The sequence below is a fragment of the Schistocerca serialis genome, chromosome 5 (assembly GCF_023864345.2).
Source record: "Schistocerca serialis cubense isolate TAMUIC-IGC-003099 chromosome 5, iqSchSeri2.2, whole genome shotgun sequence".
NCBI classification, from domain to species: Eukaryota; Metazoa; Arthropoda; class Insecta; order Orthoptera; family Acrididae; genus Schistocerca; species Schistocerca serialis.
The window spans coordinates 17,323,867-17,338,324 of record NC_064642.1 but is presented as its reverse complement, the minus strand read 5'-3'; the positions used below and the strand labels follow the sequence as shown (position 1 = coordinate 17,338,324).

General features: G+C 38.0%; 1 protein-coding gene across 1 annotated transcript in view; it reads left to right on the top strand.

The window, feature by feature from the left end:
- Window positions 1-6,786: 6,786 nt before the first annotated feature.
- LOC126481711 (uncharacterized) overlaps window positions 6,787-14,458 on the top strand; it is a 100,151-nt gene continuing 92,479 nt past the window's right edge. Inside the window, exons 1-3 of the mRNA XM_050105661.1 lie at window positions 6,787-6,907; window positions 6,991-7,089; window positions 11,848-12,159. Of these exons, the coding sequence (XP_049961618.1) occupies window positions 6,787-6,907; window positions 6,991-7,089; window positions 11,848-12,159 (532 nt within the window). The remainder of the gene's footprint in view (window positions 6,908-6,990; window positions 7,090-11,847; window positions 12,160-14,458) is intronic.

Below are 14,458 nucleotides of genomic sequence, written 5' to 3'. Positions count from 1 at the left end.
TCTAATTCTGATTTCTATAACCATGGAGCTATGCTTTAAAATGTATTGTCGATTATATTTAAGTGAATTGAAAATAACTTTGTAGTATGGTAAAAGAAATTCAGCACCCCTTTCAGTTCAAAAGAAAACTGAAAATGTATCTTATTAGCTATCATTTCTACAAGTAATCTGATTACCTAGATTCAGGGATTGAAAGTTCCTGTGAGCTACATCAGGTGGCACTGTTTGTTGCAGAACTGCATAATGTACTGTAAATGGGACTCATACCCAGGTACATATTTTGTTTGAAAAATGGCATATGACAAAGTAAATATTAGGCAACTAATAGCAGATGAACATCAGCTCTATAGTAAACTAAGAAGACAGCAGCCTTTTTCAAATTATCAACATTAGTTCTAGTTTATTATATTATTTTTGCAGGACATTAATATGCATAGGATTCAGCAGTGCATTGATAATTTTTGTTAATACAATATATGTATGTAGTTTCTACAATTTCCTTGTCTTTTGCTAATGTACACTTTTTCATTCTACATTGGTGAATGTTCCCCTTCTTGATGAGATCTGCAAAACATGATGAATGAATGAATGCAGCTGAATTTTACTGTTTTAAGCCAGATTTTATAAAAATAGTATAGAAGGTGTGTGTGTGTGTGTGTGTGTGTGTGTGTGTGTGTGTGTGAAGTGTGAGCACACACCCACGTGTGCTCACACATATGCACATGAAAGATGTAACATTATATACCACCTGAAACAGAGTAAACTGAAATCTCCGATTTGGCCTTGTTTTACCCCATCAAATAATTAATTTTTTCTTTACTTATTTTTTAGTTTGCATAAATTTTCTAAGTAATAATATATGTTAATCAAACAATGGAAAATCCAGGATGGAATATAATAATATATGTTAATCAAACAATGGAAAATACAGGATGGAATATAACAACATTAAGAAAAGCAAAGTTGCTACTCACCATATAGCAGAGATGCTGAGTCGCAGATAGATACAACAAAAAGGCTCATAGGCCTTCATCAAAAATTGATGACAGACACACACACACACACACACACACACACACACACACACACACACACACTTGCAAATGCAACTCGCACACGCATGACTGCAGTCTCAGGCAACTGAGGCCAATGTATATGTTAGGTGCTCAAATATTTCAAAACCTGAAAGAAGTTTTTTCTCACTTGCATTCTTTATTCAAATCATTATTTACAATGTGCTGGTTCCATTGGTGCATCCAGTTAAAACGTATGAATCACTGATCTTTTCAGTAAAGTATGACTTTGCAGTTTTTTCTGAACTAATATGTGTTTATGGGCATAGTGACATCATGCATCAGAAAGAATTGCATTCCAACTTCTCAGTAACATATTTATATTTCTGTGAAACTCATTAACTTACAAGATAATTGTCATTAAAGTTTATGATCAAGTTCATAGTTCAATACAGATTGTGCCTCTGTGCTTGTTACTTTCTAACCTTTGTCATTATACTTTTGTTGGCTTAGATTTTACACACAAGTTGACATACCTTACTATGTGTTTAAACCATTAATTAAGATTTCTGCATAATTTACCATAATTTTAAGGTGTATGGAGATCTCAAAGCCTGTCAGAGAGCATCAAATAAGTGAAACATCCTAATTTGAATACTAAACAAACTAACAAGCTATTGTAATGAAACTAGGCGTTTTTAGAATGAGAAAAATCAGGAATTCAAAAGAATTACACTGAAGTTTGGAAATAACCATCATTTAAAATTGGAACTTTCTACAACATAAAAAGTTAAAATACAAATAAATTTTGAAGATAAATTTTGCGGGAAAAGTAAAATGTTTTTTGAACAGTGAAGAATGGGGACCTTACAATGAAATATATCAGCTTCAAAATAAACAACTACATCTTTGCTGAAAATTTCACCTCCATATGATATACATGTACAGTGTATTAGTAATATATCTGTGAAGAACATGGTTCCATATGAACAGATTATGTTACCGTTACCAGTAATTGTCAACCCCCTGCCTCTTGAACCATGGACCTTGTCATTGGTGGGATGGCTTGCATGCCTCAATGATACAGGTAGCAGTACCATAGGTGCATAGTTCCAGAAGAGGGACAGGAGCAGCAGTCTGGATGATTGACTGACATGGCCTTGCAACACAACCAAAGCAGCCTTGCTGTGCTGGTACTGCGAATGGCTGAAGCAAGGGGAAACTACTGCCATAATTTTTCCCGAGGACATGCAGCTTTACTTTATGGTAAAATGATGATGACATCATCTTGGGTAAAATATTTCGGAGGTAAAATAGCCTTCATTCAGATATCCTGTTGGGGACTACTCAGGAGAATGTTGTCATCAGGAAAAACAAAACTGGTGTTCTAAATATTAGAGCATGAAATTTTAGACCACTTAATTGGGCAGATAGATAGGAAAATTTAAAAAGGAAACTGGATATGTTGAAGTTAGATGTAGTAGGAATCAGTGAAGTTTGGTGGCTGCAGGAACAGAACTTCTGGTCAGCTGAATTAAGGGTTACAAATGCAAAATTAAATATGGGTAATGCAGGAGTAGGTTTAATAATGAATAAGAAAATAGGACTATGGGTAAGCTACTATTAGCAGCATAGTGAATACATTATTGTAGCCAATATAGACAAGAAGCCCACACCTAACACAGTAGTAGTAGTTTATATGTAAACTAACTCTACAGATGATGAGGACATTGAAGAAATGTATGATGAGATAAAAGAAATTATTCAGATAGCTATGGGAGATGAAAATTTAATTGTGGTGGGGGACTGGAGAAGGAAGGGAAGGAAAAGGAAGGGAAGGAAAAGGAAGGGAAGGAAAAATTGTAGATGAATATGGGCTAAGTGAAAAGAATGAAAGCGGAAGCTTTTGGTATAATTTTGTACAGAGCATAATTTAATCATCAGATTGATTATATAATTGTAAAGCAGGGATTTTGGAAACAAATTTTAAATTCTGAGACATTTTCAGGGGCAGTCATGGCCTCAGACCACAATTAATTGGTTATGAACTGTAGATTAGAACTAAAGAAATTGCAAGAAAGTATGAAATTAAGGGGATGGTACCGGGATAAGTTGAAAGAACCAGAGTTTGTCACAAGTTTCAGAGAGTGCATTGGGGAATGATTGACCTGAACAGGAGAAAGGAATACAGTAGAAGACAAATGTGTAGCTTTAAGAGATAAAATAGTGAAGGCAGCAAGGATCTAATAAGTAAAAAGACAATCCCTAGTAGACATCCTTGGATAACACAGGAGATAAATTAGAGGCCTCTAGAGAAAGAGAAGCAGTTGAAAAATATCAAGAGTGCAGATAGAAAACCAGTCCTAAGCTAAAAGAGGAAAGCTGAAAGGTGGAAGGAGTATACAGAAGGTCTATACAAGGAAGGTGATCTTGCAGGCAATACAGGTGACAGTACAGTGGGTAGTGGTGGTGGTGGTGGTGGTGGTGGGAGGGGGGGTGGGATTCCTGTGGTATTTGGTGTTATAGCTGCACCATTTTTAGACTGAAGCCAACTGACAGGTTTCCCTGCTTAAAGGCAGTCTCTCTAACAAAGGAACCACCTTCAAAGAAGGGCAGGTATCAAAGTAGTGAAGGAATTAGCAGATTTAATCGAAATATGAGGTATCAGAGATAAAGTTAGTGAACTGCTTGTAGATGTTCATTCTGTCATTATTGGTATATCAGAGCACCACTTCAATAATGTGGAAATTCAGATGCTTTCTTTACCAGGATACACACTAGCTGGCTGTTTTTCAAGGAATTCTTTGCAGAACGGGGGAGTGGGAAAAAAACAGTGTTCCATTTGAGTCCATAGATCTATCAAAGCACTGCAGTGAACAGGTATTCAAATGTTGTGCAGGGGCAGTTGAATTTAATGAAGCTAAACTCCTTATGGTTGTTTTTTATATGTCCCCTAATTCTGATTTTAGAGCATTTCTGCTCAAGCTACAGAGGGTTCTTGGTTCACTTTATGGAAAGTACCAAAAATTAATTGAATGTGGTGACTTCAATATTAATTTGGTACATGACTGTGCAAGAAAAAGGACATGGGAAAATCTCCTAAATTCATATGACCTGATGCAAACTGTATTTTTTCCAACCATGGTGTAGCACCAAGTGGACTCACACATTTAAAGATATCTACAATACTGTAGTGCCTTTGTTATTCCGATGATGATGCACTACAGTGACCACAGCCATTATGAAACACTTCAGATGAATTCGCAATTGCGAATAATGATTACCATCAGCTGTAGAATGGAATGGCGAAAATGAAAATTTGTGCTGGACTGGGACTTGAACGCAGATTTCCCGCTTATTGTAAGTGGTCACCTTACCTTATCATTTGGCTATCCATGCATGACTCATGGCCAGACCCAAACTTCCATATGTTGTCAACCATTCATCTACAATCTGTAGTTGCACATCCATTTAGGTCTACCGAAAAAATTTCTCACATTTTGTACATTCCACACTCTGATTGTACATTCTCTAAGTACAGTGATGAAATAATGTGCCTTGAACTTGTTAGAACATTGAGGATGGGGGTTTTGGAAAAAATAATTTCTAAATAACCAAAAAGTTTCGGATTCTTTCATTTTTATGGACAAATATTTTGACAGTTTAATAATTTCATGCATTAAAGTCATAGCTGACAGTTAACATTCCTTCCAGTTTATCATTTCTCAAGACACTTAACATCCTGTGACTGATCGTATTTTCAAAATATCATTTTGAAATTCACAAAAACTTACAAATTTTCATAGTTTATTTTTCCAAAAAAAGAGGCTCAGAAGTGTGTGTGTATTAATCATGTCTCATAGCATGGGAAACAAAGTCTTTATTGGAAATAAATTCAGATCTCTATCACTTTCAATTTTGTTATTAAAACTTTTCATTTTTCCCTTTTGTTACAACCTTTCTCAAATACTTTCATTTAGAGAGATCTGTAACATTTTAACAAATCATCATAAAATCAAAATATTGTAGTTCTGGAGAGGTATGATGTAGAACTTCAACATATTTTTTTTTCAACTAACTTTGAAATAGTGATGTAACACATTCACTCTTGACCTGCATGATTTGAGATGAAATCTCCCTGTTGACAGCTGCCAACCTCTCCATACCAAGCAATTCCTTCTATACAGCCTACCCACCAGTGCTCATCATCTCTGTAGCGTTGCGCAGTCCCTCTCAAAAAATATGAAGTGTCTCACTGAGGCCTTCAGAGACCCTCCCAACTTTGCGCAGAAACAGATCTCCTGTGCCTTGTCTCTTCAGTCTCATCCCATGTCTCACTTACCCTCTGTCTGGCCACAGAGGAGCACTTCCTTTGTGACTCAGTAGCACTGAATCACATTCTTCACCCCAGTTTGATTACCTCTCATCGGACCCTGAAATGAGGAACATCCTACCCACTATGTTTCCCATCTGCCCAACAGTAGCACTCCACCACCCACCAAACCATACGTAAGATCGTTGTCCTCCCAACTCCACCCCTGTTCCCAACCCTTATCTCATGGCTCACACCTCTGCAATAGATCTAGATGCAAGACCTATTTCATACATCCCCACAACACCTACTTCATTGTGGTCACAGATATTGTGTCTCATCAAAGGCTAGGCTATCTGTAAAAGCAGTTAAGTGATCTACAGAATAAACTGCAACCACTATGCTGTTTTCTGTGTGGGTAGGATGACCAACAAGCTGTGTGTTTGAATGAATGGTCACTGACAAACTGTGGCCAAGAGACAGCTGGCCCGTCATGCTGCCCTGTACAGTGTGCTTCAGTTCTATGGCTACTTCAAAGTGTGCATTAGCTTCATGCCAACACCAGCTTTTCTGCATTGCACAGATGGGAAATATCCCCCGTAGTATACCCCATGTTCCCGTAAGCTCCTTGGTTTCAGCATTCCCTAGTCCCTGTCCTTCACCAGCTACCACTTCCCAGGTCACACTCCAGCACCACACAGCCTTCTATTCCACCAACACACCAACTAGTCTTTTTCTCTTTCTCTACTTCTCTCATTTTCTGATTCCTTCCCTTCCCCCAAACCTTCTGGCTGCAGCTGACAGCCCTATGCTGTCCCAACCACTTCCCAGCATCCCTCTCCCCCAAAGCTGCCTCTTACTCCCACCACCCATGCCCATATGTTGCTACCATCAGTCGCAGTTGTTCTCCACAGACTGGCCACAGTGGCCAGAGACTGTGGTCATTTGTGTATGAGTTGCGCTTGTCTATTTTCTACTTTGAAGAAAGCCTTTTTGGGTGAAAGCTTAAATGTAGTGGAGTCCTTTCATCATGCCCTTCTATGACTCATTGTCTCCTCTATATGACTATATGATAAGTAGCAATCTGTCTTTTTCATAATGTTGTTGTTATCCCATCCTGCACTTTCTGTTATTTAATCTTGGATGTAAGAAATTTAACAGATAATAAAATTAACTTCCAACCCAAGTTGCAATCATATCAGCTTACCAACACTCTGTACTCCATTGAATAATTTTGAATTTGTAATAAAATAACGTGTTTGCGTATCTTTGTCTGTACTTAATTTGTGATTTTCAGGAGATCAAGCATGCAAGAGAGAGGATCCACAGCTATAAAATGTTTGATATTGAACCGATGGAAGGTCGAATGAAGCCTCTTGAAGGAAGAATTTTTACATTCAGGTTAGCAGCCACACTATTCTTTAGTAAAATGACAAAATATAAATGAGTAATTAATTTCTTATGACAAATTACTTATTGTTTTACAGTTTCAAGCCGATTCTTGTTACCCATACAGATGACCAATGTAGTGACCATCTAGTGTATCTAAGCATTGAAAGAATCCAGTTTAGTGATTGCAAAGGTATATATTACACTTGTGGACAGAAACTGTACTTTTTCTGTTCTGTATGACCAAAACCTAATTCTCCTCACAAATAATTTCAGGGAGGGTCTCTGCAAGTCCTGTTGAATGGCAGAAGGAATTAACAGCTACTTCCTGTGAGGTGGATGTATGTAAAATTCCTGGAAATATAGCTAAACCATGTAAGTTTTATAGATTATTTTTCATCAGGTTAGTCTTAATCTTCACAAATAAGACAGTCACACAATATTAAATATCTTCCAATCAAGTGATGAATAACAGAGAAATATTAAATTTTGGCTTGATAAATTGGGCATGAAATGTTGGTGTATTCCAATCAAGTGATGAATAACAGAGAAATTTTAATCTCTCAGTATTTTCACACATTACATTATAATTACTGCTGTAAATACCATAGGCAAATGATTTCAAGATGAGAGTAGAAGTCTCTTTCTTCATAAGAAAGCCAATTAATAAATCAGCCACTTTCTGTGAAGGTTCAGGAGTACAGAGGCAGTTCCTTATCATGGGTATGGCATATAGTCTTTTATTCATAAAAAATGTTTTAAAAAATATTGTGTGATATTGAAATATCAATTTGTAATAAAAACAATGAAATTAGTAGAGACAAGCACGCTCTAATAGTGAAGGCATTGAACTGTGGCAACCACAGGAACAAGAAGCAGAATTTTGCAACTCTACATTCACCTTCTGTTCTTCTTCATTCAAGACAGGTAGGTCCACTTGTTTTCGTTGTTTATTAGTCCAGTAAACTCTATTAACATTTAGAAGGAAGTATAATGTGTAATATTGTGAAGTAATTACATGTAGTAGGATCATAACATCTGTTTTGTATCAGATCTGTCATGTGAATACATATATGTAGGCTACATGCAGATAGTTGCATTTATATTTTTGCTTCCACTATTTTAAAATCCATGAAATCAGTTGAACAAATATTTACTTTGACTATATTGTCATAAGAATAAAGGGGGATTGTTTGTGGTAAGACTGGCTGAAAGTGTTGTGTTAACATGAAGTGGCCTCCTTGCAATTATCCCTGGAGTGAAAACTATGTTGGTTTTGATACTTCTGCAGAAAGGCCATAAAATTGCCACTTTTTTGCAAGCTCTAGCACTGATACTGCTCATCAGAATTTCAGATCTGAGTAATTCATTTTGTATGACATTTGGTCTACTTTAATTCTGTACAGTATTGTACTTAAATTTTTTGAGATGTAGGTGGAAAACTGAAAAAGTGCAAAAAATGGGAGTGTTTTTTGGTGGTTTTTATTGTAAAGCTGACCTCAAGGCAGCAAACATGAAATTCGGGCTCAGGACTCCAATAAATATATAGAACTTATGAAATTAATGTTGGGTCTCCATCCAGAACATAACATCATCTTGACACAATATTTTGGCAGTCCACCTGGCCACCATCTTCAGGTGAATAAGCCATCCCACTAACTCACCGGAACAAGTTCATACAATCAGGTCTTATGATGCTTTACTCACTTGAAGATGGCGGCCAGATAGACCGCCCAGAAAATTGTGTCAAGATGACATCATATTCCAGCTAGAGACTGGACATGAATATCATCGATTACTACACTGGGGAAGTTTACAGATCCACAATGTATAGAACTCTTGAGAAAAAACCTCCACAATTTTGCTACAGGAAAACCAGTATTTGACTGGGCTGGGAGAACTGGCTTCTGTCACGGCCACAGGAATTCTGGGAACAGTGAATCCTTTGACTTGTAAAATGGTGGGATAGATATGCACATGCTTCTGCTGATTACTCTTGAATAAAGACTTCAGTTATATCCACAGTGTTGTTTTGTACTTTTTCTTTTGGACACTTCTCATAATATGTTTAGAACATTATCAAAATAAATTTATTAATTTAAGTGTTAGAAGTATGGGACATGATTTCTAAGTTTGAATTTGTTTAGATCACACTCACTGCAATATACATTTTTCACAAACAAGTTTATCTCTGCTGACATGTTGTGCCTTTTGGCTGCAGTGCTGCTAACATCCTAATACAGTTTACAGTGGAACACTGATACCTAGGGTTGACATTTCCAACCTCTTTGTTATGATATCTGGCTTCTTGTATCAATCATTATATTACTTTAAACTTCCTGGCAGATTTGAAATTCTGATGAGCAGTATCAGTGCTAGAGCTTGCAAAAAAGTGGCAATTTTATGGCCTTTCTGCAGAAGTATCAAAACCACTCACTCCCACCCCTACAACTCAAAATGTACTTGTTATCAACAAAAAGCCCTACAACATGTTAAAGTACATTTCCTACAAGAGATGTCTGTATAACCTGATTTTCTCATGAGGCAAGGAGGGAGAAAGGCAAAAATTATGCAAAACCTGTTTTTCAGCCTACAGCCAAATGATTCCTCTTCCACCTCTCATTAGCACTCTGTTTTTGGAGTGTTATGCCTATCGTTTTGAATGAAGTGAGAATAGAAATGTTTGATTAAAACATTAACAAATTATAACATATTAACTACATGAGACCGAATAGAATGAAGTCTATGTGTACATGTGTCATGAAATAACTGCCCAGGATCGGGTCATCAGTTGAGTAGGTCCTCCATCTGGAAAAGCAAGAGGGCATTTAGTGATAAAATAGGAATACAAAAGAAGGCTAAGTTGTGTAGTGAACTATTTATGTGTGAAGAAATACCTTCACTGATCAGTGAAGATGCATAATGCTGCAAAATATTATGTATGAACTATTGCCTTTTGTCACTTCAGCTGCCTCAGACAGTGGGGCTGTAAGGGGTTCATCCAGGCCTTCTTCTTCTATATGAAACAGTCAACAATGTTGGTGTACAACCTTTCACATTGCTGGCACAGTTTCATGTTGAACAGTCCTGCCACCAGAACCCTTACCAACCTACGGAATCTGTCTTGCTTCTGTAAGATATAAGCTGAATAAGTCTCAGGAGCTGGAGGTTTCAATGTGGTAATCTGCCAGGAAGTTTCATATCAGCGCACACTCTGCTGCAGAGTGAAAATCTCATTCTGGATTATATTACTTTTCAAAACATAAATAGGTTAACTGATAACTGAAATATCAAAGAACAATAATTGCTGACCCCCTTCCTCTCTCACCCTCCCGCCCCTCACGTAGAGGAATCATTCAGCAACACACAGGCACATTGAAAGTAGACTATTTAGCATCATACGGTACTTGACAGAGTTCTCTTTTTCACATGAAGAAACACACACACACACACACACACACACACACACACACACACACACACACATTCATTGAGGCGCAGCTCACAAACATGGAGCCACTGTTGTGTCTGGGCACTGAGGTCTGAGTGAGGGTGAGCAGCAATCTGACCTGGGGTGGGTAGTGGTGATACAGAAGTGGTGTAGGATGGGGAGGTTGAGGAATAGCAGGGTAGCAATGGGGGAAGATCGTGTAGTGCTGCCTCTGGGAAGGTGCTGTGATGTGATGAGGACAGGATGGTGAGCTGCACCTAGCAGTTTATAATAGCCAACACTATTTTCAATGTGCCTTCTCGTGCTCAGTCTCCCTCTCTGTGGTGAGTAAAAGACTATCCTGTATCATACCATTGTTATTCCAGCCAAGACTTGCCATTGTTTGATGTTATCTCACAATTAGCTGATTACCTGGCATTGCCTGTGTACATATTTATTCAAATCTTTTAGTCCATCTCCTCCTTCCCCCTCTTTCTGTCCACATCCTCTGTCCATCTTGTCCATCTCCTTCTGGTCCTCTCTCTCTCTCTCTCTCTCTCTCTCTCTAAATTCCCCTCCCCCCCCTCCACCTCTCCATCTCTTCCTACCCCTTCTCTCTGTCTATCTCCTCATCTGTCAATATCCTCCTCCCTCTCTTTCCATCTGCTCCTGCCCTTCCATCTCTCAAACTCCTCCTCCACCCAACTTCTGTGCATCTCTTCCTCTTAACTTCCTTTGTCTTATCGCCTCAACCCCATATCTCTCCACCTCCACACCTCATATATCTCTGTTCACCTCCTCCTCACCTTCTCTCTGTCCATTTCTCCTCCCCCTCTCTGTGTCCATCTTCTCCTCCCCCCTATCTGTGCCCATCTTCTCTTTCTCCCTCTCTGTCTCACCATCTCTTCCTCCACCACCCTTTGCTGTCCATTAGCCTCATCTCTATAGAATGTTGGTGGTTCTTACCCCCACAGTATTTCTTTTCACATAGTCCCCAGAATCAGTCTTTTCTTCTCATCCCCTTCAGTAAGTCTTCCATCACCCTGATTTTTGCATGACTTTTCCAAACTATATCCCTTTTCCTAACACTCTCCAGTCCTTTTCCTTCACCCATTTTCCTTCCCTTCAACCCTTCTGCCAGAAGAAGGAGACTCTTGCTCCAAAAGCTTGCCAAGTAAAATGTGTGTGTGTGTGTGTGTGTGTGTGTGTGTGTGTGTGTGTGTGTGTGTGTGTGTTCTCTTACCATCACTTGGTGAGTAGATTCTTTTCATATATCCAGTTACATTATATTTCCAGGTAGTAGGTATGTACATACATCCATTTTTTAATATATATATAGATTAAGTAAATAATCACATTTATGCATCTTCTTGTAATTTCAATCTTGTGTTATTGCAGTGGCATTACTTTATTATGTGAATCTCTCTGTCCTGATACTGACTGTTATGTAGATGTATGCAGTAATGAAAGTTTACACTAACTACTTGAATGCACATAATGTAAATATAATCATTTTTTGCTGATAATATATAATGAGTAAGGACGCATTGCCATTTTTGTGTTTATTATAGCCATGGTTTATTAAACTCAGTCTGTATTGTGAAAGACACAATTTACACTTCTAGCACTTTATCAGTGGTAACTCTGGTCTATAGGCCCAGGTATTAGAAATAATATTAACATATTTGTTTCCATTTTTCTAGCTACTATAGCTGTTGCTCCTACAGTGAGTGATTTAGATGTCCAGTATATGGAATCAGAGCAAAAAATCAGAGTGTACCTTTATGGCAAGGCTCTGGTACCTACAGTGAAATTGAGACCTACAGAAGTGATAATAGAATCAATACCTATTGGAAGCACTGCAGAACGTGAAGTGTGCCTAACAAATACAGAGGAATTACCAATACATGTTTCTTTTAGAAAGGCTACTAATATTTATGTTACCCCATCACATGTTTTCTTGAAGCCTACAAGATCAGTGGAAGTTTTACTCACAGTCAAACCTACTGCTACAGGTATCTTAATCTTTGCATACTGATATATGATATACTAATAAAGTCATGTTATTTTGTCTTGTTTGATATTCTCTCTTTTCCTATATGAACAGGGTATTCTGAGACTGATTGTAAAATACTGTCAAGAATGTAACTCTTCAGGCTTTCCCGGTGATCTAATGACATCTTGTGTTATCGGGTGTTCTGCCGGATATCAGCGTCGTACTTGCACGATATTTCAGTCACGTAGCTCGTGGCCTTCATCAGGTGTGACCTGAGACTGCTCCTCGAGTGGACCTGGTCCAGTATTTATGCCTATGGCCCCCCTCCACCAATGGCTGCAGCCGTTGGTGGAGGGGGAAGGCCATAGGCATAAATACTGGACCAGGGCTACTCGAGGAGCAGTCTCATGTCACAACTGGTGAAGGCCATGAGCTACGTGACTGAAATATCGTGCAAGTATGACGCTGATATCCGGCAGAACACCCGACAACCCAAGATGTCACTGTCAAGAATGTTATGCAGGAAACTCTAAATGCGGGTTATTTTCATAAAAAAGATACAAGAAAATTTATTAATTCCATTTTTGTATTGAAAAATAATCTACCATGAACAAAAAAATTAGGAGGAATGGGGATCTGCCTATGTAAAAAGCAGGCAAGTTTTGTTCTTATATTTAGTTTGTAATGTGTAATCACTCCAAAACTGTTTTTGGGTAACTATGGCATGGGGATTCTAATAGATATGTGTAAGAGTTCAAAAATTTATATTCAAAATACAGAAAATGTGAACTGAAAAATCCAAAATCATGGAGAAAAAATAAGGGAAAATGAGTTTATAATTTCATAAGCACACGCAATTGTGGATTGCATGATATGAATGCTGATATGATATTAATCTGGGCAAATATTTCTGAAATGACATTTCGATAATAATGCAACAGTATACACTGCTGAGGGAAAAAAGCGTCCTTTTCGACTTACATGTGATGATTACATTAAAATAAATAAATAAATAAATAAATAAATAAATAAAATAAAATAAAATAAAACTGATCAATAGAACAAGTGTAGTCTCCATGGGTGGCAGTGCAGGTGATGACTCTGGCATCAAGGTGATCATAGAGATGGTGAAACTGTCCTGGGATATAATAATAATAATAACGAGTGTATGGCATTGGTGGCCAGGAGACACCTCGTGGGGCGGTTTGGCCGCCGTTCCACAAGTTCTTTAATGCCACTACAGCGACTTGTGAGTGAATGAGGATGAAATGATGATGAAAGACACACAACACCCAGTCTTCTTGAGGCAGAGAAAATCCCTGACCTTGCCGGGAATCAAACCCGGGACCCCGTGCGCGGGAAGCGAGTACGCTACCGCAAGACCACAAGCTGCAGACATCCTGGGATATGTTATTCTATGACTGCTCAACCTGTTCACGTAGTTCTCTGGCCCAGAAAAACTTGGAAAGACAATGGCATTACTCTCAAGTGAAATGAGTGATGAGAAATTGAAGATTTGTCATGAAGATGTCACAAGTACGTTTAAAGAACCCATAGAAACACTTTCTATTGAGAGAAAATTGAGAAATAGGCAGCAAATTAAGAAAGCAAATTATATTAGTAAACTGATGCCACCTGAAGTAGATGAGCCTAAGAACTATACAGAGGGTATTAAATCAATGGATCATGAGCATTGGAGGAAAGCAATGTAGGAATAAGTGGCTTCATTGGAGAGAAACGCTGCATTCATTTTGGAACCTTTCCACCAGATGGTAAGCCTGTTACAGATGTTGAGCTTACAGAACTAAGCACAAAGATAATGGTTAAATTGATTACTATAAAGTAAGACTACTTGTTTGTGATTTTAATCAATAAGAAGGTACTGACAATAAGTACATATTTCTTATTTGATATATGACACAAACTGAGCAATTTTTAGTGTTACTGCTAGCAAGCATTTTAATTTGGCACAGTTGATGTAAAATCTTCTTTCCTGAGCAGATAGATTCAATTTTCATTCCATAGACCCAAAAATGAGATGATTCTCATGGGTGTGACACATGTCAGAAAATATAACATAAAAAAATCATATAACAATGAAAACAATCAATTATTGATAAAATTCACCCAGTCACCCAGAACCGCATGTCAGGGGAGACTTACCATATGGGATACGAAGGAAAGACTGATTGTCTGACAATAAGTCTTTCCTTGTCATCCCATACAGTAAATCTTCCCTCCACTGCGGTTCTGGGTGGCTTTCCCAAAAGCTACCCCTTTTCCTAGACCTTTACAGTCCTTACCCTTCAACCTTCTTC